The 23,637-nt window shown below is 47.1% G+C and overlaps 2 protein-coding genes across 2 annotated transcripts in view; one reads left to right on the top strand and one right to left on the bottom strand.

Annotated features, from left to right (window-relative positions):
- The first annotated feature begins 14,773 nt into the window (after positions 1 to 14,773).
- On the top strand, positions 14,774 to 16,162 carry LOC119168613 (uncharacterized). The gene has a single exon (XM_037420007.2). The coding sequence runs from the start codon at positions 15,080 to 15,082 to the stop codon at positions 16,160 to 16,162; it is 1,083 nt and encodes a 360-aa protein (XP_037275904.2). The 5' UTR covers positions 14,774 to 15,079.
- A 7,159-nt stretch (positions 16,163 to 23,321) lies between these two features.
- LOC119167588 (uncharacterized) overlaps positions 23,322 to 23,637 on the bottom strand; it is an 89,196-nt gene continuing 88,880 nt past the window's right edge. Inside the window, exon 10 of the mRNA XM_037419089.2 lies at positions 23,322 to 23,406. Coding sequence (XP_037274986.2) covers positions 23,396 to 23,406 — 11 coding nt within the window. The 3' untranslated portion in view covers positions 23,322 to 23,395. The remainder of the gene's footprint in view (positions 23,407 to 23,637) is intronic.

Raw genomic sequence — 23,637 nt, 5'->3', positions numbered from 1 at the left:
ATTCCACTCGATTATGCATAATGATAATGGCGAATTTTGAATCTTCTTGGTCCTAGCAAAAATGGGGGCCACCTTGTGCGTATGATCGAGGCGGGATGAAGTATGAGGAGCTGGAAAGATATGAGACTGGGCGAAGGATGAGTTGCTGTGATAAAGTGAGTGAAAGAACGATAGTCGAGTATGTCGCCTGCACATGGCAAGTGTGGTAAGGCTAAGGTCCGATTTTAGTAAAGAAACACTTATGTAACGCGAGTAGGATGATGAGATGAACCGAGCAGCTTTATTCTGTACCATTTCGAGCATGTTAGTAAGACCGATTTGGTGAGGATGCCATATGATTGAAGCGTATTCTAGGGATGGCCGAATCAATGAATTGAAAGCGCGCAGTCTTGTGTCCTTATTAGTGAAATGCAAGCGACGTTTAAGGAGGCCGAGTTTCTTGAGAGCCTTATTAGTAGTATACTCTATGTGAGCAGTCCAGCTTAGATCTGAAGTGAGTATTACGCCCAGATACTTGAATGACGTGACTTTTTCTATTATCGAATCGTTTATTTTATAAGAGCTATAGCATGCAGAAGTGATATTAGTAAACATTAGGTGCTTGGTTTTTTCGACATTAATTTCCATTTGCCATTTGCTGCACCATTCCCCTAACCTGGTAAGATCCTGTTGTAGTTCTGCAACGTCATCTGTGCAAGTTATTTCCCTATAAACAACGCAATCGTCTGCGAAAAGACGAATTGATGAACTTATGTTTGATGCAATGTCATTAATGTATACTAAAAAGAGAAGAGGACCCAGCACACTGCCTTGTGGCACACCAGATGTTACTCGGGTAGGATGAGATATGTAGTTGTTAAGTTTAACTGACTGAGACCTGTTGTTTAGAAATTCTTGTATCCATGCAGTCGTTTTCTGGTCGAGGCTGAGGTGACGTATTTTTAACATTAGCCGGTTATGGGGAACACGATCAAAAGCCTTGGAAAAGTCTATGAAAAGCGCGTCGATGCAGATGGACATATGAAGAGCTGTGTGCAGGTCTGTCACGAGTTCGAAAAGTTGAGTCTGACATGATAATTTTTCTCGAAAACCATGTTGGGTTTGAAGAAGTAAATTGTTACGGTTGAGGTGACGCATGACCTGGGAGTGTATGATGTGCTCTAGTAACTTACACGAAATGGACGTGAGTGAAATCGGCCTATAGTTGTTGGGGTGATTGCTGTTACCGGACTTAAAGATGGGTACCACATTAGCCAATTTCCAGTCATCTGGTATACAACCAGAGTCAAGGGATTCCTGGAAAATGAATGCAAGCAACTTAGCTGAATGTTGACAGGTTAATTTAAGTAGTTTGGCGCTGATGGCATCGGGGCCGGGACTGGTTTTAAGGGGAAGTCGACTGATAGCGTTAGCTACACCGTGCTCTGTTATTAGGATTGCTGGAAAAGGGTATTCAATGGGCAGTTGTGACAGTGAAAGAGAACCATTCAGTGGAAGTTCGTCAGTGAATACCGTAGTGAAGTGTTTGTTGAATTTTTCAGCGGAGTGTTCTACCGATAAGGTGCTGCCGTCTTCCCTCAATTATACTGCTGTTGAGTGGGTGCTTTTGGGGTTCACGATATTCCAAAATTTTTTAGGGTCCGTTTTCATGAGGTTAGGTAGCGTTTCGTTAAAGAATTTATCTTTCGCTTGAAAAATGATGCTGTGTGTTTCAGCTGACATGTTTTCGTAAGCTTCCCAATCTTGGGGACAGTTCGAGCGACTTGCTTTTCTGTAAACCCTTTTCTTCTTGTTCAGGGCGCGTTTTACGTCTCGCGTGAGCCATGGATCATCTGATCTAGAACTTATTGTTAGTTTAGGAACACAAGTAGCTTCAATTTCTTTAAGTTTATCCCGGAACAAACACCAGTTTTCATTAATTGTACGGTCGTCAAAGTATTCGTAAAATTCCGCTGCGAAAGTGTGTAGCATACTGTTCATTTTTGTTATGTCGGTACGCGCATCGTTCAGCAACTGTTTTTTAATTTTTGATTTCCTTGCAGTAGGAAGTGAAACCAAGCAATGGACAACCCTGTGATCACTGATTTCTTCTAGCACGCGTGTGCTACAGATTTCGGGGCTGTTAGTTAGGACCAAGTCTAAAATTCGATCCTTCCGCGTAGGTTTATGTACAAGTTGTGTTAAATTGTGATAAAGGAGCAGCTGAAGAAATCGAATACATTCAGATCGATTATTGTCATGAAGGGCAGACAGAGTGGACCAATCTATTTCTGGATAATTGAAGTCACCACCTAAGAATAAAAGCGAATTAGGAAATTTCTGTGTAACTTGTTCAATGGCATCACCAAGAAGGTCTGTAAACTCTGAATTGCTGTCGGGGGGTCGATAACAAGCGCCAATGACGCAAGCAACATGATTAATGTGACATGATGCCCAGACTATTTCGAGAGGTGAGTCCACTGAAATTGGAGAGGGGTGGTATAATTCGTTTATCGCAACAACCACACCACCACCTCGGGAGCCGGTTCTATCTTTGCGGAAGATGACGAGTGACGATGGTAACGAAAGTTCGCTGCTTGTGACGTCCTCAGACAGCCACGTTTCGGTACCGATAATGATTTCTGCAGAGCACGTGTGCATGATGGCTTTTAAGATGTCAGTCTTATGGTATAGGCCACGGAAGTTAGCCAAAAGCATCGAAAATGAGTCAATAGGTGAAGGGCGCTGATTATGTGACGCTAAAAATCATTTAGCAGATCGTTCGGGGTCTGAGGACGCCTGAACCACCGAGCCACTGGCTGGGTCAAACTGGTAAACCTTGCCTTGTAGGTGAAGTTTGTTAAAACGCACTGAAAAGCGGGCGTTGTCAGTGCGGTTGCTCTTTGCGAAGTCCCGAAGTTTTTTTCTTGCGAATTGAACACTCGGCGAGAAATCTTCTTCAAGCCAAACTTTTGGTGTCTCCAGGTTTCGAAGCTTGTACGAGTTGCGCAGGGCATCTATTTTAGATTTAAAGTTAAGAAACTTAACAATAATTGGACGGTGAAAGCCGGGACGACGTTGGCCAAAGCGGTGTGCCCTTTCGATATCTCCAGCTGTAATCTTAAGGTGGTCAGTGAATAAATCCCTGACGATTTGCTCTGTCTCTGTGTATCCTTCGTGATCACCCTCAGGAAGGCCTTTGATGATAAGGTTGTTCCTCCTCATTCTGTTATTCATATCGTCAACTACTTCAACTAGCTGTCCACTTGTCTTGCTTATATTCGACTTGACTTCATTCACTGATTCAGCGACAGTGTCAAAGTTGTCTTTGAACTTCGCCACGCTGTTCAAAGTTTTTTCAATGGCCGTGACACGAGTCTTCAAGCCAGTCAAGTGCTGTTTGATATCATTCAAGCTTTTTGTTGTCTCGTTGTGACATTCTTTTATGAGGGTGACCACATCCTCATTCCTGGGGCCTGGGTTAGCTTCCACGTCGCCCGCGCAGAGTAGAAGCAAGGTAAGACACGTTAACGCCAAAAGCAGAGACGGCCTGGGGCATAGCGCGCTGATAGCGGTTAGTTTCAGCTGAGACTGAACATGGCGGAAGATTTTAGGTGCACTACAAGCAGAGAACGTGCCGATTCGAGCGCCATAAGCACAAAGGTCACAACCCATCGTTACACAAATTGCGGGGATCCACAGCCACAGAGGTTATTAGCAAAAAGGCTAACCAGATAAACAGCCTACCTACCTATAACAGGAGAAGGCACAAGTCAAGCAAGGTGACACTCCTGGCCGCGAATCCCAGATGGAAACGGACTGTTCGGCGTTATTAAGGCTTGTGGTGGCGCTGCAACCATGTGACGTCACGGGGTGCGTCACAGCCTTTTCCGGTGCTCAGAACGGGCTGGATGAGATGGCGGTTTCGCGTAGCTATCGTTGATCGGCTGATTCCTGGCGGCAACGAGCAAACTGCACGGGGCAGGATTCGATGATCTATAACAGGAGAAGGCACAAGTCAAGCAAGGTGACACTCGTGGCCGCGAATTCCAGATGGAAACCGACTGTTCGGCGTTAATAAGGCTTGTGGTGGCGCTGCAACCATGTGACGTCACGGGGTGCGTCACAGCCTTTTCCGGTGCTCAGAACGGGCTGGATGAGATGGCGGTTTCGCGTAGCTATCGTTGATCGGCTGATTCCTGGCGGCAACGAGCAAACTGCACGGGGCAGCATTCGATGATCTATAACAGGAGAAGGCACAAGTCAAGCACGGTGACACTCGTGGCCGCGAATCCCAGATGGAAACCGACTGTTCAGCGTTAATAAGGCTTGTGGTGGCGCTGAAACCATGTGACGTCACGGGGTGCGTCACAGCCTTTTCCGGTGCTCAGAACGGGCTGGATGAGATGGCGGTTTCGCGTAGCTATCGTTGATCGGCTGATTCCTGGCGGCAACGAGCAAACTGCACGGGGCAGGATTCGATGATCTATAACAGGAGAAGGCACAAGTCAAGCAAGGTGACACTCGTGGCCGCGAATCCCTGTAACATTACGAGTATTCGAACAAAAAATAGTTTTTTTCCTTATCAGTCTCTTCCTAATCTATAACCGCGCTTCAATTGTCCGGTGGGCATACATGTCTGTGGTAATAGGTATTCGACCACTTTTTCTTCAAGATCCACCACAGATATTAGTCGACCATGCTTCGTGCGCAAATCCGCTCCAACGCAGCGCTTAGGCTGGAATGATGTGGCAAATTAGGCGTGAATAGCGTGCAGCGTTTCTTATGCATTCACACCTATACAGAGTGTACTGCATGGGCAGAGCAGATACATTACTCTCGCCAGAGTTTTTTTAACTCCGTGGGGTAGTAGCCCAGAGCTACTGTAGCCCAGATCCCAGAGCAACAATAATCGTCATCATGCTTGCGTGCGCTTCCTTTCTTGAAAACTTGGCACTGGCCACTTTCTTATCGAGAATGCATTGTAACCCTGATAATGGGCATGTCGAACGTGACCGAAATGTACCGGGCGCGAGGCGATAGCGCAACGATGGAACGCCATATAGATGACAATTATTGTTGTGGGACAACAATAATTATTGTTGTGAGACAACAATAAAAAATGACTACGAATACTCGGCTACTCAGGGGCAATTACCGCTCCATGGAACTTTCCTGCAGACGTAGCGTGAAATGAACGATGTCTGGCATAGAATACAATCTAGCGCCAACATCTCACTGACGCCGCCAATATATATAACTTCAGCCTTACTGTAAGCCTCCGAACGTTCACGTCAAAGGTGCAATTTTATTCTGCCACGTGAGTAAAATAAATTTTAGTTATATTAGAAGTGAAGTTTTTGAATATGTGGGCACACCTATGCTGGGCGATTGGCCAACAAGGGGATTGATTTTATGAAGACCTCTTTAATAAAAAGTTACGATTTATCTATTTGCGAGAAAGAATGAAAATGAAAGACAAATTTGATAGTGTAATTGCAAAACGTTTTGTATTGTGATGAAGCGGTGCCTTTAAATTTAAAATAAATTTGGAAAAGTAACAAAAAATCTAGCGATAACTGAATTCAGCCCTTAAAGAGACCTTGAAGCACTTTTTTTTTAAGTAACCACGCAATGAATTCACTGGAAGAGGTTATTGCCTCACGAATTCAAAGGCACGAAAATTAGAGAATACGTCAAGTATGAGCGGAGTTACAAAGATTTGTCGCACACTGCAATCACGTTCTTCTCTCGTAAGCTAATCGGGGAAGGATGGCAGGGCATATATACATATATATATTGATATATATATATATACATATATATACATAAATATATATATATATATATATATATATATATATATATATATATATATATATATATATATATATATATATATATATATTCGTTCTCCTGAGCAAGTGAAATATATATATATATATATATATATATATATATATATATATATATGTGTGTGTGTGTACGTCACGTGCACGTGTGGACAAGTCACGGCCTCCCGCGGCTATCTGTAACGACCGAGCGCGCCTAGTTATAATCAACCAATGGCTGATAGATGGCCTTCTACGCGTAATTTATGAGCGTCTTCGCTCATTTGTCGAAGGAAGATAAAACAGTTTTCAGCTGACTTTGATCATTTATAGGCCTCGTGCTGCGCTATAACATTTCGCTCGCGTGTTCTTGGGAGCCTCACGAAGCCGATATGTGTACTTCATGGGCTATCCATGAAAGCCCGCGTTGCAACGTATTTTCACAATAACTTGGCGTGTCGCACGAATAAAGCATATTTAGCGCGTCACAGGAGGTCCGTTTTGTGCACTGATGCAAAAAACTTGCAAAGTGGTAGTGCTGGTTATTTGCCAACGCGTTAACACTGAGACTAGCCCAGTCAACAAGGGAGTGTCTGCTTACTGACCATCCTTGAGAGGACGCTCCTGAATTCCGCTTGGCGGCCCGACAGTCTATGGGTGTTGCCAATAGCATATGAAGGGAACATATGCAGGAAGTGTTCTTTTCAGGGAAATATCTTGAACTAGGGTTTCCATTCGAAGTCATCTTTTCTGAAGTTGGGGCGTGGCAAAAATCACTTGTCATGTTCTTGCCGTTAAAGCTCACGCTTGTATCAGTTGACGAACTTCACTTCAGAATTCTTACCAAATAATTGAACTTTGAATAACGCACCTTGATGGAGATTCGGCTGTTTACCTCCCCACCTTTTTTTATTTACCTTTCTTTCTTTTCCAGTGCATATTAGGGGCTTTTTTTTTCTTGATACCGCAGAGACACTGAATTGCGTTCAGCACCCTGTTGACAATCACGGTGAACAGGGGTGCCGGAAAGGTACAGTGCTGATGATTACGTGTTCATGTGCGTCTAAGTTAAGTGACGCAAGCGTAAGTAGCATGCAAGGCAGCACCTTCATTGAAAAACACGAAACTTGACTAGGATCTGCCATCGTGGCCTTCTTAATTGATCTGACCTCCTAAGTTCATATGTTGACTGAACATTTATATGTGTGAGGTTGGTGAATTTGGAAGGTTGATCCTTATAACATTCAAGCATTTGTTTCTCGTGTTCTGCCCCTTTTTGGCCACTGCCTCAATTCATTGCCATTAACACACGTGAATGCGGCGGCACTTTTATTAAGTTTCTAGACGTTAAGCTTGCCTTAACAACTGGACATGTTGCTGGTTTCATGTAGCACGAGCCACCAAACGATTGCACCCATTTTCCTTAGTGTAAGCTGGCAAAACGGGGCATCAACTTGTCTTAAATAAGCAATCTTTTGCTCATAGCATATCTTCATTTGACAGAGACCTCCTTTATTGCTCAGAACTCCGGCCTGTTTTGATTCAGCTGCTAACCCGTGTAATCTGCTCATATCACTACCTCAGTCCTTGATAAAAGATAAGAGCCGCACTGATCGGCGCAGTCCACCAAGAAAAATAAAAAAGAAACGATTGTTGCGGTGCCTTACTGCATACACAAGATCCCGCATACTCCGAAGTAAGTGGGAACGTATGCAGGCGTACGCGCTAAGTTTTTCGTTCTAAAGAAGTTATGAGCACATTGTTTATTTATGAATTTCGATGCCAGAAAGAGAGGGTGAAAAGAAACAGGGTTTACTTTGTTAAAAAAACCGTAATATACTATCTCCCCTTGAATTACGGAAAGTTACACTGGAGTAGCTTAGTTGTCGTACCGACATGGTGCATGAGAGTGTTGTTTTGAAACCTGTAGTTTCAGGCCATTTGTTTTTACACAGTAAGTGTTGCAGCTAACAATAACTTTTTGGGCAGTGCTCGTGGTTATAGAGTTCTCTAGAGAAGCATAAGCTCACACGATAGATAAGAGAAGCATAATAAATTGATCGGGACAAAGAAATTGCGTTAGTGCTCCTTCTAATATGCTCTCGATTGATTGATTGATGTTTGATGTTTTGTGGTGCAACGGCCATTTCATGGCTAAAGAGCGCCAGTTAATCTTACTAGAGATATGGACAATGTCTGTGATAAGCGGGTGTATAAGGGCTGTTAAATTCCTCGCGCTAAGGCGGGTAAAAACATCGAAGTAATAAAATCTTATCCATGCCGTGAAAGGTATGTGGTGTTAATGGATGTCGAAACTTTGTTGTAATAAGTACTTTGTTGTAATTAGCACAAGTACCTCACTTGTTCACACCCTTGCATCCAAGGGCCGTGAGGCAAGTGCTTTGTTGAGTGTAGCCACCGCAGCGGTGACATCTCTGGAGAGGTCGTGCTACGGAATGCCTGGGTATATGATATGAAAAGTACGAATTTCTTTCAAAAACGCTGACAATGATTTATGACTAAAAAGTTGTTTCCTACCGATGAACATTGCAGGATGGAGTGGTATCTGTTGTCGGTAGGGTAACGGAAAGTGTTGTCTTCTCAGCGTGTCTAATTCTTTACACTGGATTGAAATCTGAAGTACAGTGAGTGCTTCTCCACATCTATCACATAAAGGTGGATTGCCCCCAGACAAAAGAAATGAATGTGTTGTATGTGTATGTCCTGTTCTTAACCTTGTAAGGATTACTTCTGTCTGGCGTGAATTTGATACGGGTGGCCAATAACCAACTTGCGGCTTGATGACATGCAATTTATCATCTGTGTATGTGTCCCATGGGATCTGCCAATAGCCTCTGAGCTTTCGTTTTAAAAAAGGTTTCAAATCAAGTGCAGGAACTAGTATCGATGTATTGGAAGTGGTTTTATTGGCGGATCCAGCTGGCTGGTCCACCAGAACGTTGCCTTGAATTTCGCGGTGTCCTGGTACCCAGCAGACTAAAACATGCTGCTTAGATGAGTAGACTGTGCATAAGAGCGATTATAGCGAGACAAGGATAGGGTTCTTGTGATTTTAAGAGCTTTCAGAGCTTTTACTACGCTGAGGGAATCTGTATATGATATTACGGGGAATAAAGTATACACGATTATTATACTGGCGAGCAAATGCGTACAACCCTGCTGCAGTCCGAGCACGTTCCCCTCAGCGCTTTGTCGTCGTCATTCTCAGGCATCTACTTAGCCCGTGACACTACCCGCCGGTGGCAAAAGCGCCGTCCCGGTAGGATCAATTCTCGGGGCGTGAGTAGTATGATTTAAGCCGTGAGACGTGCACTATATCGGTCGGGACTGAAGCTGGTACTGACGTGGTATGGAGTGGAGCTATTTCATAGGTCACGCTGGTGACCTTGCGTACGACGCGGTAGAGGCCAACGTAATGGGACATCAGTTTTTCGCAGAGATCAACACGACGTGATGGTAACCACAGCGAGACGAGCGACCCCGGAAAGTACTGTACGTCGCGGTGCCAGCGATCGTAAGCAATCTTTTGTTCAAGCTGCGAGGCACATAACCGACCCCGGGCGACTTGACGGGCGATGTCAGCTCGGGCAAGGGCATCACAAGCATAAGCAGTCGATGAGGGGGCGTCAGATTGGAGCATGGTGTCCATAGGCAAAGGCGGGTCGTAACCAACACTAGGTAAAAAGTTGAAAATCCAGCTGTATCATGACGTGAACTCTTGTATGCGAAAGTAACGAAAGGTAAGTGAATGTCCCAATATTTGTGATCCTTGAAGACGTACATCGCTAACATATTAGTGAGGGTACGGTTGAGGCGTTCAGTGAGGCCGTTGGTTTGTGGGTGTTACGCTGTAGTGAACTTGTGTTGGGTATAGCAGGATCGCAGGAGCTCGTCGACTACTTTATATAGAAAACAGCGGCCATGGTCGGTGATCAACTGATGAGGAGCACCATGACGCAGAATGATGTGATCAAGAAGGAAATCGGCTACATCAGTAGCGCAGCTGGTGGGGAGGGCGCGTGCAACGGCCTACCGCGTTGAGTAGTCGGTAGCAATAGCAATCCACCTATTGCTGGTGGCCGACACGAGAAAAGGTCCTAGAAGATCGAGGCTGACTCGGAAAAATGGCTCATCTGGTACCTCAATGGGCTGGACGGTACCAGCAGGTCCCAGAGGTGTTTTGCGGCGCTGGCAGTGGTCGCATGTCGCAGCGTACTGTCGCACAGAACGGCAGAGGCCAGGCCCAAAGAATCGGTGGCGAACGCGGTCATACATGCGTGACACCCCTAAGTGTCCATTGGAGGGGGCATCATGGAGCTGGGCATAAAACGTCTGAGCAAAGATTCGCAGGAACAACGAGTAAAAGCTCAGCACCATCTGGGTGGGCGTTGTAGTGGTGCAAGATGTCGTTGTGAAGAACGAACAGTTGCAAGGAGTGGTCAGGGTGGGGAGACTGCAGACCATTTATAATAGCACGCAAAGAGGGGTCGCGGTGTTGTTCAGCAGCTATGTCGGTGAAGTTGGTAATGGAAAGAACGAGGGCCTCTTGTTTATCTTCAATCATGTCAGGGGAATCGACTGGGTAACGGGACCAGCAGTCGGCATCCTTGTGAAGTGGTCCGAATTTATAGAATACGAAAAAAGTGTACTCTTGTAATCGCAGCGCCCAGCGACCAAGGCGTCCCGTAGGGACCTTTAGTGAGAAAAGGCAGCAAAGCGCATGATGGTGCGTAATAACTGAAGATGGTCGGCCATACAGGTACGATCGAAATTTCACAATGGCCCAGACGAGAGCTAAGCACTCGCGTTCTGTGATCGAATAATTTTGTTCCGAGCGCGACAACAGTCGGCTTCCGCACGCGATGACGCGGTGCGGAAGCCGACGACATGGTGCGGAGAACTGCGCCTATACCGTGGCCACTGGCGTCAGTACGAAGCTCCGTGGCGGCAGATGGGTCGAAGTGTGCTAGGACTGGTGGATTGGTGAGAATGTCAACGAGCGATGAGAAGGCGTTTGCTTGCGTTTGACCCCAGGTGAATGCGACATCCGTTTTGAGGAGACAGGTTAGAAGACGGGCTAATTCAGCAAACTTCTTGACAAAACGACGGAAATAGGAGCACAGTCCCAGAAAACTTCGAACGTCCTTGGCTGAGCGGGGTGTGAGGAAGGCGCGAACTGCTCAGACTTTCGCAGGGTCTGGTTAAATGCCCGCAGCGTCAACAAGATGGCCGAGCACGCAGATTTGGCGTTGCCCAGAGCGACATTTGGACGAGTAAAGTTACAAGTTGGCACGTGGGAAAACATCAAGCGCTGTGGACAGACGGCTAAGATGGTCGTCAAAAGTAGTCGAAAAAACAATAGCGTCGTCAAGGTAGCAGAGGCAGATGGTCCACTTCATGCCTCGAAGGAGAGAGTCCATCATGCGCTCAAAAGTCACGGGGACATTGCATAATCCAAAAGGCATCATCTTGAACTGATAAGATCCATCAGGAATCACGAACGCCGTCTTCTCTCTGTCTTTTTCGTCCAAAGCAATCTGCCAGTAGCCTGAGTGAAGGTCTATTGAAGAGAAATATTTGGCACCGTTTAAACAATCGAGTGCCTCATCTATGCGTGGTAGGAGATAGACACATTTCTTGGTACTATGGTTGAGATGGTGGTAATCAACACAGAATCTCCAGCTATTGTCCTTCTTTTTAACAAGTACAATGGGCGAGGACCAGGGACTAGATGAGGGTTCGATCATGCCTTTATGAAGCATTTTATCGACTTCTCACTGTATAATAGCACGCTCCCGGGCTGACACTTGGTAGGGCCGTCGGCGAATGGGTCGAGCGTCACCGGTGTCGATGCGATGGGCTACCACGGATGTCGGGCCCAGATTACGGTCGCCGAAGTCAAAGTTGTCCTGATAAGAAGCAAGCACACGGCAGAGAGCAGAGACTTGTTCAGAGGTGAGCGTGTCAGATAGCATTTGCTTGAAAAGTTCGGAACAGGAACGTGACGAGAACGACGTTGATGAAAAATCGAGTGGCGAATCGGTGGTTAGAGCCGAAACTGTGTGGTCAACCAGTGGTGTAAGATGCGCAAGTGACATGCCGCGAGGAATGACTTGCGCTGAAAGGCCGAAATTGAGGACGGGAAACGAAGTTCGGTTGTCCTTAACGGTAACCACCGTGTTGGGGAGTGCAACGTTGCATGTCATGGCGACGTCAGAAATTGGGGCAGCAACATAATCACCATCGGGTACTGCAGGATATGGCGAGAGTTGGACTTGGACTGCGGCTTGCGGCGGAAGTTTAAGGAAATCGACAGAGCGTAGACGAGGTGGGCTGGTAGAGACGGTCTCCGAAAAGGATGGTAGTTCAAGCCGAAGAAGACTTTTGGAACAGTCAATGAGCGCAGCGTGTGAAGTCAGAAAGTCGAGTCCAAGGATGAGGTCATGAGGGCAATTTTCCAGTACAGCGAACAGAACTGAAGTTTGATGCTCAGAAATCGATAATCGCGCAGTGCAGATTCCAAGAACAGCAGGAGTACTCCCATCCGCTGTTCGAACGGTAGGTGCAATCGCAAGCTTCAGAACTTTTTGGAGGCGGCGGCGGAGGTCTGAGCTCATCACAGATATTTGTGCACCGGTATCAATAAGAGCCGTTACAGGTAAACCATCAACAAGAATTGTAAGAAGGTTGTACCGCTGCTCGGGAGTAATCAGAGGATATGCAGTCCGAGTCGTGTATGCAGCGTCACCTCCGGGGGCTGCACTGGCTAGTTTTCCGAGCGACGGTCGTAGGAAGACTGAGAACGGTGGGGTTGGGGCGAGCGGGACTGACGACGCACGGGCGATGGCGAGCGGCTGGTCCGACGTTCTGAATTATGCTCTGCACCTCTCTCAGCACAGGAGAACGGGCCATAAGGAGCACTTTCGGAGCGAGGTGTCAAATCATAGAAGCTTGGTCGAGGTGATGAGGTCCAACAGCTGCGGCAATGGCGAGCAATGTGTCATATTCGATGGCACGTGAAACATATGGGCGGATCATCATGAGTGCGCCATTCAGCTGGGTTTCGTCGTGGCGCGAACGTGCGGTTCGGAGTCGCAACGACTGGAGCTGAGCCGGAAGTAGCAGGGGCATTTGGATGAGGTGGCGAAATTCGCATATTCCCGATCTCTTGACCGACCACGGCCTGTATCATTAAAGAGCATCGAGGTTGTGTCCTGGCGTCCTGACGCTAGACATAGCGGGTGCCATAGTCTGGAGTTCCTGATGGACTATTCTGGTGACATTTTCCGGCGCTGGTGGTTGATGTAGAGTGGGCAAATCTTCGCAAGAGGACGTAGCCGCCATGTTGGGAAGGAGGGCAAATCAGCGAGTTATGCGCCTACTTTTCACCTGTTCGAAGCGACGACATGCTTCGATGACCGACTCCACCGTCGAGCAGTCTTTCCACAGCAGAAAATTGAAGGCGTCATCGGCAATTCCTTTCAAAATGTGTCCGACTTTGTCCTCGTCGACCTTGCGGCACAAAGCCAACACGTCCTGAATGTACGCGATGTACGGCTCTGTGGAAGTCTGGGCACGAGTCGCAAGCTCTTTCTTTGCGGCCACTTGACGTCCGATGGGTACCCCAAATAGATAGCGCAATTTCTGCATACAGACGTTCCAGCTGGTCAACTCTTCTTGATGTGTCTCGCACCAGAGCTTTGCCGTGCTATGCAAGTAGAAGATGATGTTCACCAACGTAAGCGTCGGATCACAATGGTTGCTGCTGCTGACGCGCTCATATAGAACCAGCCAGTCATTGACGTCATGCCACTTGTGACGTTGAATGGGCCTGGGTCACGAGATTGCACCACAACAATCGGTTGCGGGGCTGACGGATCTGGTTGACATTGAGTAGCCTGGTCAGTCATCCTGGTAGCTGTGTTGCGCCTTCCGCTGCAAAGATCCAGCTCGTGGGGCTGTATAGCGAGTTGTACCCCGCTCCTTCCACCGATGATGTTATGTGGAGTAAAGTATACGCGATGAATATAGTGGCGAGCAAATGCGTACAACGCTGCTGTAGTCCGAGCACGTTCCAGAAGCATCCGTGAAGAACTCAAGACATGTGTATTTCTGTTGTAGTTCTAAGAAGTATGTATGTCTGGAGGTGTGCAATTGGTGCATGCTTCCTAACCTCCAAGAAAGACACATCGCGATCTATTGTCTACCACTGCCACGGTACACTGCGGGAGCCATCACACGGTGTTCAGTTGGAACACCGGTTTCCTTCGCTAGGCCCCACACACGGAGGGAGCAGGGCTCTCTCATAAAAGGCCGTTTTTTAAGCACAACAACGCTTGACATGTCAATAATTGTGGAATGCGATGGGTGATTCTTGTCTGCATTTACATTAGGATAATATTTTAAAGACATGTAACATCTCTGTAGGTGGAGCGACCATTCATTCAATTCTACGCAGAGGCTTTCCACGGGGCTAGTGAGAAAAGCACCCGTGGAGAGACGGATGCCTAGATTATGAACAGGGTCAAGAATTTTAAGGGCGGTAGGTGTCGCATACTGGTATGCTATTGCCCCATAGTCTAGGTACGTACGAGGCTTTTATACAAATTGATTGGACACTTCTTGTCACTACCCGACGTAGTGCGTGACAACACTTTCAGAACGTTCATGGCTTTTATGCACTTGTTTTTTAAATACTTAATCTGTTGCATGAAGGTTAGCTTGGTGTCCAAGATGAGGCCTAAGAATTTGTTTTCGGTGTTAACAGAAAGACGTTGCCCATGCAGTTGAATAACAGGTTCTGAATTAAGGCCTCTCTTCTTGTAAAACAAGACACACGTGCTTTTCCGTGCATTCAACCGGAACCCTTTTTCTTCAGCCCAATTGGAGACTTTGTGTTGTAGCGTGACGTCACTTATCACTGCGCACCCAGTGCGCGCATTCCTGTGCGACCGATCACGTGGTTCTGCGCCTATATATGGTGCGTCTTCTAATAAACTTATCAGTTGCTTCTTGGTATGCTGTCTGCTGCTCACGTTATTACACTGGCGACGAGGATGGGATCCGCCCCCTTGTACTAGCTCAGTACGAAGCAGTATTGCGGGCGATCGGCGGTCGACAGCCATGGACCAGAAAACAACGGCAGCCATGGCCTGGGACGGTTGAACTAGGCGGCACTACCTTCGGCAAGAGGCAACGCAGTCATCGGGGAAAGCAACCCGATAAGTATACTGCACTTTTACTGAACAATGGCGCGACTAGGCAAGCTAGACGAGTTCGACGAGAAGGATCAGAATTTTGAATCCTATCTGGAGCGTTTTGAGCACTTCGTCACCGCAAATGACATCAGAGAGGAAAAGAAGCTGGCAGTATTCTTGAGTGTGATAGGACCACGAACGTACGAGGTGCTCAAAAGTTTGGTAGTACCCGCTGTTCCTGGGGACAAGTCCTTTGAAGAGGTCACAGTGCTGTTGAAGAAACACTATAGCCCACAGTGCTCGGTCATTGCCGAACGTTGCAAATTTAACAAGCGAGCACAAGAAGAGCAGGAAAGCGTCGAGGACTTCATAGTGGCCTTAAAACAGTTAGCAAGAAAGTGCGATTTCGGTCAGTTTCTGCAAGACGCGCTGCGAGACAGAATAGTGGCAGGCATAAGACGCGAGGAAACGCAACTCGCCCTATTTGCTGAAGAAGATTTAACCTTCGAAAAGGCGTGCAAGATAGCCCAGGACCGAGAGCAGGCTGCGCGACAGACAGCGTTACTTCATGCAGAAGGCAAGGAAGCGGCTTTTTATGCAATGGCGATAAGAGGAAAAGGAAGCGAAAAGAAATCGAAGCTTCGGAAGCTCAAGGAAGCCAAGCGAGTTTGCGAAAGATGTGGCAAGGCGCATGCGGCTAGTGTTTGCTGGTATAAGAACGTCCAGTGTCACAGCTGTTCTCAAATCGGTCATCTACAGAAGATGTGTCCAAGTAATCGCAGAGAACTCAAGACTGCAAACGTGGTGGACTGCTCTGATAGTGACTCTGAATTAGATGTGTACCATGTTATCAATACCGTGCGTTCTGGGTATGAAGTGCAGCTAAACGTAGAAGGGCAAGACCTCTGCATGCAGATTGATACGGGAGCAGCTGTAACACTAATTCCTGAGAGTGTGAGGCTGAACGCATTTCCTCATGTCAAGTGCGAGCCATCTCGAGTCACCCTAAAAACATACACTGGGGAACCTGTTCCAGTAAAAGGGCAATGCAACGTTCCGTTACGGTGGGAAAACAGTCTTTGCGGCTACCCGCTATTATCGTCAAGGATAACGGCAAGCAGCTACCATTGCTGATGGGGCGAAGTTGGCTTGAAAGGCTCGGGCTTGACTGGAAAAGCGTGTTTGCTATAAATGTAAGCGACTCTCACAAGGTAGAGGCGGTTAAAAAGAAGTTCCCAGGGGTGTTTTCTAAGCAACCTGGAAAAGTAAAAAACTATCAAGCAAGGATAGTTTTAAGCCAGAATTGTACGGCTATTTTTGGCAAGGCCAGAAACGTCCCATTTGCGCTTCGAGATAAAGTGGAAGGCGAGCTAGAAAGGCTAGAGAAAAGCGGTGTTATACGCCCCGTAAATTGGAGCGATTGGGCCACGCCAGTAGTCGTAATCCAAAAGAAAGATGGTTCACTGAGGCTGTGCGGGGACTACAAAGTCACCATTAATCCTGTTTTAAAGACCGACCACTACCCATTGCCTAGACCGGAAGATTTGTTCTCTGCCATAGCTGGCGGCAGAGTGTTTTGTGTGTTGGATCTTTCGGCCGCGTATCAGCAGATTCCGCTCACTGCCGAGTCCCGACCACTGCTAACTATTAATACGCACAGGGGGCTGTTCGAGTTCCAGCGCTTACCATTTGGGGTAGCCAGTGCGCCAGCCATTCTTCAGTCCTTCATGGATGAGGTGCTCAAAGGCATACCGCACGTGGGATGTTACATAGACGACGTCCTTGTGTCGGGAAAAGACTTAGCCGACTGTCAAAAAACGTTGGAACTAGTCCTGCAGCGGCTGAGTGACTACAACGTGACACTGAAAGAGGAAAAGTGTCGGTTTTTTCAGAGCACTGTGACTTATCTCGGTCACACTGTGTGCGCTGAAGGTATATATCCTACAGAAGAAAAGATAAAGGCGATCACAGAAGCGCCAGAGCCCACTTGCCAAACAGAGCTAAAGGCTTATCTCGGCATGTTAACCTTTTATGCAAAGTTCTTAAGTAACCTTGCCTGCGTGGCAGAGCCATTGTACCGTCTGTTGCGCAAGGGCGAAAGGTGGTCGTGGACACGGGAGTGTAGCGAAGCATTTGCTTCTACGAAACTGTTACTTGTCAAGAGTAATGTGCTCACTTTTTACGATGTGGCGAAACCAATGGCTATGACATGTGACGCTTCGTCGTATGGATTGGGGGCTGTCATTTTTCATGAGACCGCAGAGGGACACGAAAGGCCAGTGGCATTTGCTTCTAGAACACTTACAGCCGCAGAGAAAAACTATGCTCAGTGCGAACGCGAAGCATTAGCACTGATGTTTGGGTTAAGAAAATTCCACCGCTACTTGTATGGACGAGAGTTCACTCTTTATACAGATCATCGGCCATTGCTCGGAATATTAGGCCACGACAAGCCGGTGCCTGCGCTTGCTGCAGCTCGAATGCAAAGATGGGCAATTACCCTGGCAGCGTACCAGTATAAACTAAAATACCGAAAGGGAAGAAATGTTGAAGTGGCTGACGCTCTGTCTCGGCTTCCACGGCCTATTGTAGCGGCCGATGAACCTTCCGAGTGTCTCTTGCTATTTGACAGCATGCCCCTCAAAGCGGATGACGTAGCGCGAGCCACACGACGTGATCCCACCTTGTCTCGCGTGACGCACTTCATCTTAAATGGATGGCCTTCAGAGTGCTCTGAAGCATTTAGACCATTTTATTCCCGGCGCGACGAGCTATCAGTAGAGCAAGAATGCATAACGTGGGGATCAAGGGTGATCATACCTGATAAGCTCCAGCTACAGGTCTTGCAGCTATTGCATGAGGACCACCCGGGATCTAGTCGCATGAAAGCGTTAGCAAGAAGCTTTGTGTGGTGGCCTGGCCTCGACCTTTCGGTTGAGAGCTACGTTCGACAATGTCAGGTTTGTCAGGCCGTCCAAAAAGCTGCTTCACCAGTTCCTTTGCAACCATGGAATTATCCCACAAGGCCCTGGCAACGCGTGCACGTCGATTATTCGGTAAAGGGCTCTCAGGCGTTCTTGGTTCTCGTCGACGCGTTCTCTAAATGGATCGAGGTCTCGCCTATGTCATCCACTACTGCTAACAAAACCATTGAGAAGCTACGTAGTATGTTTGCCGCGTATGGTCTGCCAGAGGTACTGGTGAGTGATAATGGACCGCAGTTCATTTCCGAAGAGTTCGCGGCCTTCTTGAGTGTAAACGGTGTAAGGCATGTCAAGACACCTCCTTATCACGCGGCTTCTAACGGAGCGGCCGAGCGTTTAGTGCAGACTACCAAACAAGCACTGTCAAAGCATGTCTTGCAGGACAAAGCTAGCCACCACAAACATTCATTTCGGGAACGCTTGGACAGCTATCTAATGAGTTACAGGACTACTCCGCACAGTACCATTCGCCAGACCCCGGCAGAATTATTCTTGAAAAGACAGCCACGGGTAAAGCTGTCATTGCTAAAACCAGATTTCGAGCTCTCCATGCGGGAGCAGCAGCAACGTACCAAAGTGCAAAAGGACATGTCTAGGGGGGTTCCGCGATGTTTTGCTGTGGGGGACGCTGTGTGGGTGAAGACTGTGCGAGGTGAAACAGTGTCGTGGGAAGATGGTGTCGTGACACAGGTTATCAGTCCCGTAACCTATCTGGTGAAAGTGTCGCAGGCGGTGCGATTTACGCATTCGGACCACATCAGAGCCCGCCACGGAAGCCAGGATTCTTCAAGTTATCCGCAGGCACAACCTGCTCCAACGGCATCCGTAGACACGACTCCACCGACGGTTCCGATGGCGTGTGGGCCAGTCGCCGGGTCGCCTCTCGTAAATCCACACGCAACCGACTCTGCGACGTCTCTCCTTCCGGCAACTGCATCGCCCACGGCCGGAGCAGCTGCCTCCGGCTCGCCGGACCAGCCCAGTGCCGACGACGCGCCACCTGCAGCCGAACTTCCAACTCTGCGTCGTAGTGCACGTGTACGACATGTCCCGAACAGATACCAGTCCAGTGACTTTCGGAAGTAATCTGAAGGGGAAGGAGTGTTGTAGCGTGACGTCACTTATCACTGCGCACCCAGTGCGCGCATTCCTGTGCGACCGATCACGTGGTTCTGCGCCTATATATGGTGCGTCTTCTAATAAGCTTATCAGTTGCTTCTTGGTATGCTGTCTGCTGCTCACGTTATTACACTTTGTTCAAACCAAACTGAACCTGGCGCTCACACAAGGCCAGATTTCAAGATCTAAAGCAAAGCTGGATGTCATCGGCATATGTACAACAAAACATATTGCGAGAGATGGACAAGAGCAAAGAATTCATTTTGATGGAAAACATTGTGCAACTAAGTACACCACCTTTTGGCACGCCTGTTTCGTAGACAAATTTTCGGGAAAAAATGCTGCCTACAAGAAATCGGAATGTCCGATCTGACAAGTAACTTTCGATTATGTTAAACATTCTTTCGCAGACGCCAAGATGCGACAGGTCTCTTAATATTCCAAAGCGACATGTTGTATTGTAAGCCTTTTCTATATCGAAGAACGAAGAAAGAAAGTATTGCTTATGAACGAAATTGTTTCTCATCTGTGCCTCAATATAAACAAGGTGGTAAGTGGCGGATCTACCCTCTTGAAACCTGCACTGAAATTGGTCGAGCAAATTGTTTGTTTCAAAGAAGTGTACAAGTCGGCAGTTCATCAGTTTTTTCGAAAAGTTTGCACAGTCAGCTTGTAAGCGCAATTGGCCTGTAACTCGACACTGAAGAAGGGTCCTTGCCCTGTTTCAATATGGGAACAACAACAGCTTCTTTCCAGGAAGAAGGCATAGCGCCAGAGAACCAGATAGCATTGTAAAGCAGAGTGAGGTTTTTGTGTTTCAATTGGAACGTGCTTAACATATGGAATACCACAGGGTCATAACCTACAGCGGAGTCATTGCCGGAGTTCAGTGATGTTTGGAGCTCAGGTAAGCTGAAAGCTTGGTTGTACGCCTCGTATCTTGTACATTTGTGTTCGAGTTTTTACTTTTCTATTTTGGTTCTGTAATTTTGGAAAGCGTCATTATAGTGCGATGGGCTGGACACCAGCTTGAAGTGTGCACCGAGGAAGTTCGCCTGATCTTCCAAGGTGTTACCCAATGTGTTTACAAGTGGGAGTGTGTTTACTTGTTTTCCTGCTACCCTACCAACCATGTTCCAAACTTTAGCCTCCTGTGCATAGGAATTGATCCTTGATGAAACTTTTGCCAACTTTCTCTTCTGGCCTGCTGACGCGTTTGCGTGGCCTGAGACTTCATTTTCTTAATGAATTGAAGATTTTCGGCTGTCGGTGAGTTCTGAAGCAACCTCCATGCTTTGTTTTGCTGCTTGTGTGCATTTCTGCACTAATAGTTTCACCGTGGCACACGTCGTTTTAGAGGATGTCAATTCGTTTGTGGGATGCATTTTGTTGCTGCATCAATCAAAAACGGATTGAAGCAGTTGACAGCAGCATCAATGCTATAAGTACATATGTCGCGCCAGCTTAAATAAGTGATGGTATAAAACTCTTCCCAATCGGCTTTGCCTAATAGCCATTTGGGAACCTGTGGTGGGCATTCAGTTGATGTAGGTGTGCTCAAAACTACGGGAAAGTGGTCACTTCCGTAGGAATTAGTGATGCTTTCCAGTGAAGTAGAGGCACAAGCGATGGAGATGCTATGCTGAGGTCTATTGAGGAATAAATATTGTTAGCCAGGTTATAATAGGTTGAGTCTTTTTTATTCAGAATACAAGCACTGGAAGAGAGAAGAAACTGTTCACTCAGTCGACTTCGGGCGGCACAGCGAGAGTCGCCCCATAGCCTGCTATGCGTATTCAAGTCTCCAAGGAGAATAGAAGGTTCCGGAAGTTCATTGATTAAGGACTGGGGTTCATGTTTTTGTGGGTGATAGCTTGGAGGTACGTAAAAAGTGCAAATTGTTATGAGTTTGTCCAAAAGCGCAGCTCGAACAGCCACTATATCAAGTGATGTTTGGAGTTGAAAGTGTGTGCATGCAATCCTTTGATTCACTTTGATGGCAATACCTCCGGATGATGTCACGCCATCATCACGGTCTTTTCAGAAAATAGCGTATTTACGTAAAAATTTGGTGTGATTTGCATTTATGTGTGTTTCTCGTATACACAGCACTTTTGGTGAGTGTTCGTGTAAAAGTTCTTGGACATCGTCAAGGTTCGTGAGAAGGTTTCCGACATTCCATTGTATAATTTGAGTGCTCATCGTGAACGTAAAGTAGTGCTGTGTGTACGAGGAGCGAGTTGCTGTTCAGGCGGGGAGTTTGAATTCAAGTAACAGGGCCATCACCAGGCCCCGTTATTTGCTTTTTTGCTTCACGCGCTCTAAGGAGCCACGCCGCTCTTTCGACACCAAGGGTACCGACGTATCCATTGCCTCCTCGGAGGCACTGGATGCCCGCACGTGCGAGCTGGTTCTTTGAATTCTGGGCCTCGCCCGGTGAGGCGAGGACATGAGAACTGAGGACTCTGGAGTCTCCGGTCTTTGTTCGAGAGTAGGCGGACTAGCCTGGAATACAGCCGCCTTCGGGGCAGGTGCCACAACCGCCGGCTTGCTATGTGCAGGCTGAGGGAGTGGCGTGGGCCTGACGCGCCGCTTCAGCATACGTTGGGCCATAAAATGGCGAGACTCTTTTCCTTGCTTCCTTAAAAGAAATGTTTTCTTTCACTTTCATCGTTATTATCTCATTTTCTTTCTTCCAGTATGGACAGGAACGTGAATATGCAGCTTGGTTTCTGTCACAGTTTACACAGTGCGGCTGCTCTTCGCAGTTCTCAGACACGTGGCTCAGGGCTCCACATTGTGCACAGGTCTGGCGACTATGACAGCTTTTAGAGCCATAGCCATACCTCTGACATTGGAAGTAACGACGGGGTTTTGGTATGTGTGGCCTGATTGAAGTTTTCGTGTACCCTGTTTGAATGGTTTCTGGCGATTTACTGGGAGCAAACGTGAGTATTAGGTGTTTCGCTGGTGTTTCCTTTTTGTCTTTTCTGATGATAATTCTCTGTACATTAGTCACATTTTGGGTCTTCCACCCCTCGAAAAGTTCAGTCTTGGTCAGGTCAAGTAAGTCCATTTCAGATACCACTCCGCGAGTTGTGTTCATTGATCTGTGTGGTGCTATGGTTATTGGTATGCCACCGAAATCTGAGAGACGGTCTAGCTTTTCAAATTGTTCTTTGACCGGATTTCGAGGAGAAGGTCTCCGCTAGTCACTTTGATTACCTTGTATCCAGCGCCAAGGGTTTCGGTAACACACCTCAACTACAAAGGGAGAGACGGTCCTGGCTTGCTTTCCAGTTTTTTCACAGTGGATAACATGAAAGTGAGAGAAAGTTTTTATTGGCCTGTTGAAAAAGTTTATGTCATCAGTGCATACCCGCTTCAAGCCGGTACGATCGCTAAGTGAGGGGAATGCTTTATGCATGCCTCTTTTATTTTTATCCAGCAGCGTTGGCGCCCACCCGCCATGGTGCCCAATGAGGGGACGCTACAAGTTTCTAAATACTAAACATTTGCCGACGCCAGTCGTAACACGCCACTATAACCCAATGCGCCTAGACCAAGGTAGACTATTTGCACATGGTTAACCCTTACTGCCAGAAAAATTGGAAGTAAAAGGAAGAAAAAGAAGACAGGAAAGATAAAAAGTGATAGCAAATACAAATATCTAGATAGAGGAAGGAATAGGAAAGGCGATTGCCGATTTCCCTTGTTGAGTCAGTTCAGGGGTGCCACCTACGTGAAGCCGGGGCCAAAGGGGTGTGTTCCTTCTGCCGGGGGGGCCTTAAAGGTCCTATCACCCCGCGTCGGCTACACCCCCAGGATCCCCTTTTCCCCGGACACGGCACAGCCGCGCACGGCTAGGCGTAGGAGCTAGTCGAAACTCCCTCGTTAGTTCGGGTTCATTGTGTCGCTGCATCTATTATGCTCTCAAAAAAGAAATTTCGCGAACACTAAAAAGTAATCGGCTATATATGCGTGTCATATTATTAATGTGTTTTTCGTTGGCGCTTGGCTTGGGCGGCGTGGCCTGGTTAAGCGTATGCATGATTGCAGCTTCAGAATAAACCATAAGTTATACTTCAGCGCCCTTTGCGTGTTTGTTGATTTCTTCTCTTCTGTGGGCGCTGAAAATATTATGGGATGTGACTTACAAATGTGAAAGGTATAATGAAGATCACGAAGGATATTTTTTCAATATGTTTATTGTAGAAAATTTTCCGCATGGGGTGCCATAGCTTGGGGTGATGGAACAAACGCTTTAGCCTTTCACTGCAAAAGAGGACATAAGAAAGTTAATATAGCTGTCACGACCTGTTATTCGTCAAATTATAACACTGCGACATACGATCGTTTCTGTGCGCCCCTATTGTCTTGGTTACTTTTCACAATGATCTCTTACATGCTGTGTTAAAACCAACCCAAAACAGGGCGACTAATGCATGTGGGATGTTGCTCCTTCTGTTTATTTTAATTTTTTAGTCTGCCATGGTTACTACGCTA

This window comes from Rhipicephalus microplus, chromosome 6 (assembly GCF_043290135.1).
Source record: "Rhipicephalus microplus isolate Deutch F79 chromosome 6, USDA_Rmic, whole genome shotgun sequence".
Lineage (NCBI taxonomy): Eukaryota > Metazoa > Arthropoda > Arachnida > Ixodida > Ixodidae > Rhipicephalus > Rhipicephalus microplus.
This window is presented reverse-complemented; position numbering and strand designations above follow the sequence as displayed.

What these genes read in the sequence shown, in the direction of transcription:
- LOC119168613 (XM_037420007.2), top strand. Translation starts at nt 15,080, where the DNA reads ATGGCGCGACTAGGCAAGCTAGACGAGTTCGACGAGAAGGATCAGAAT.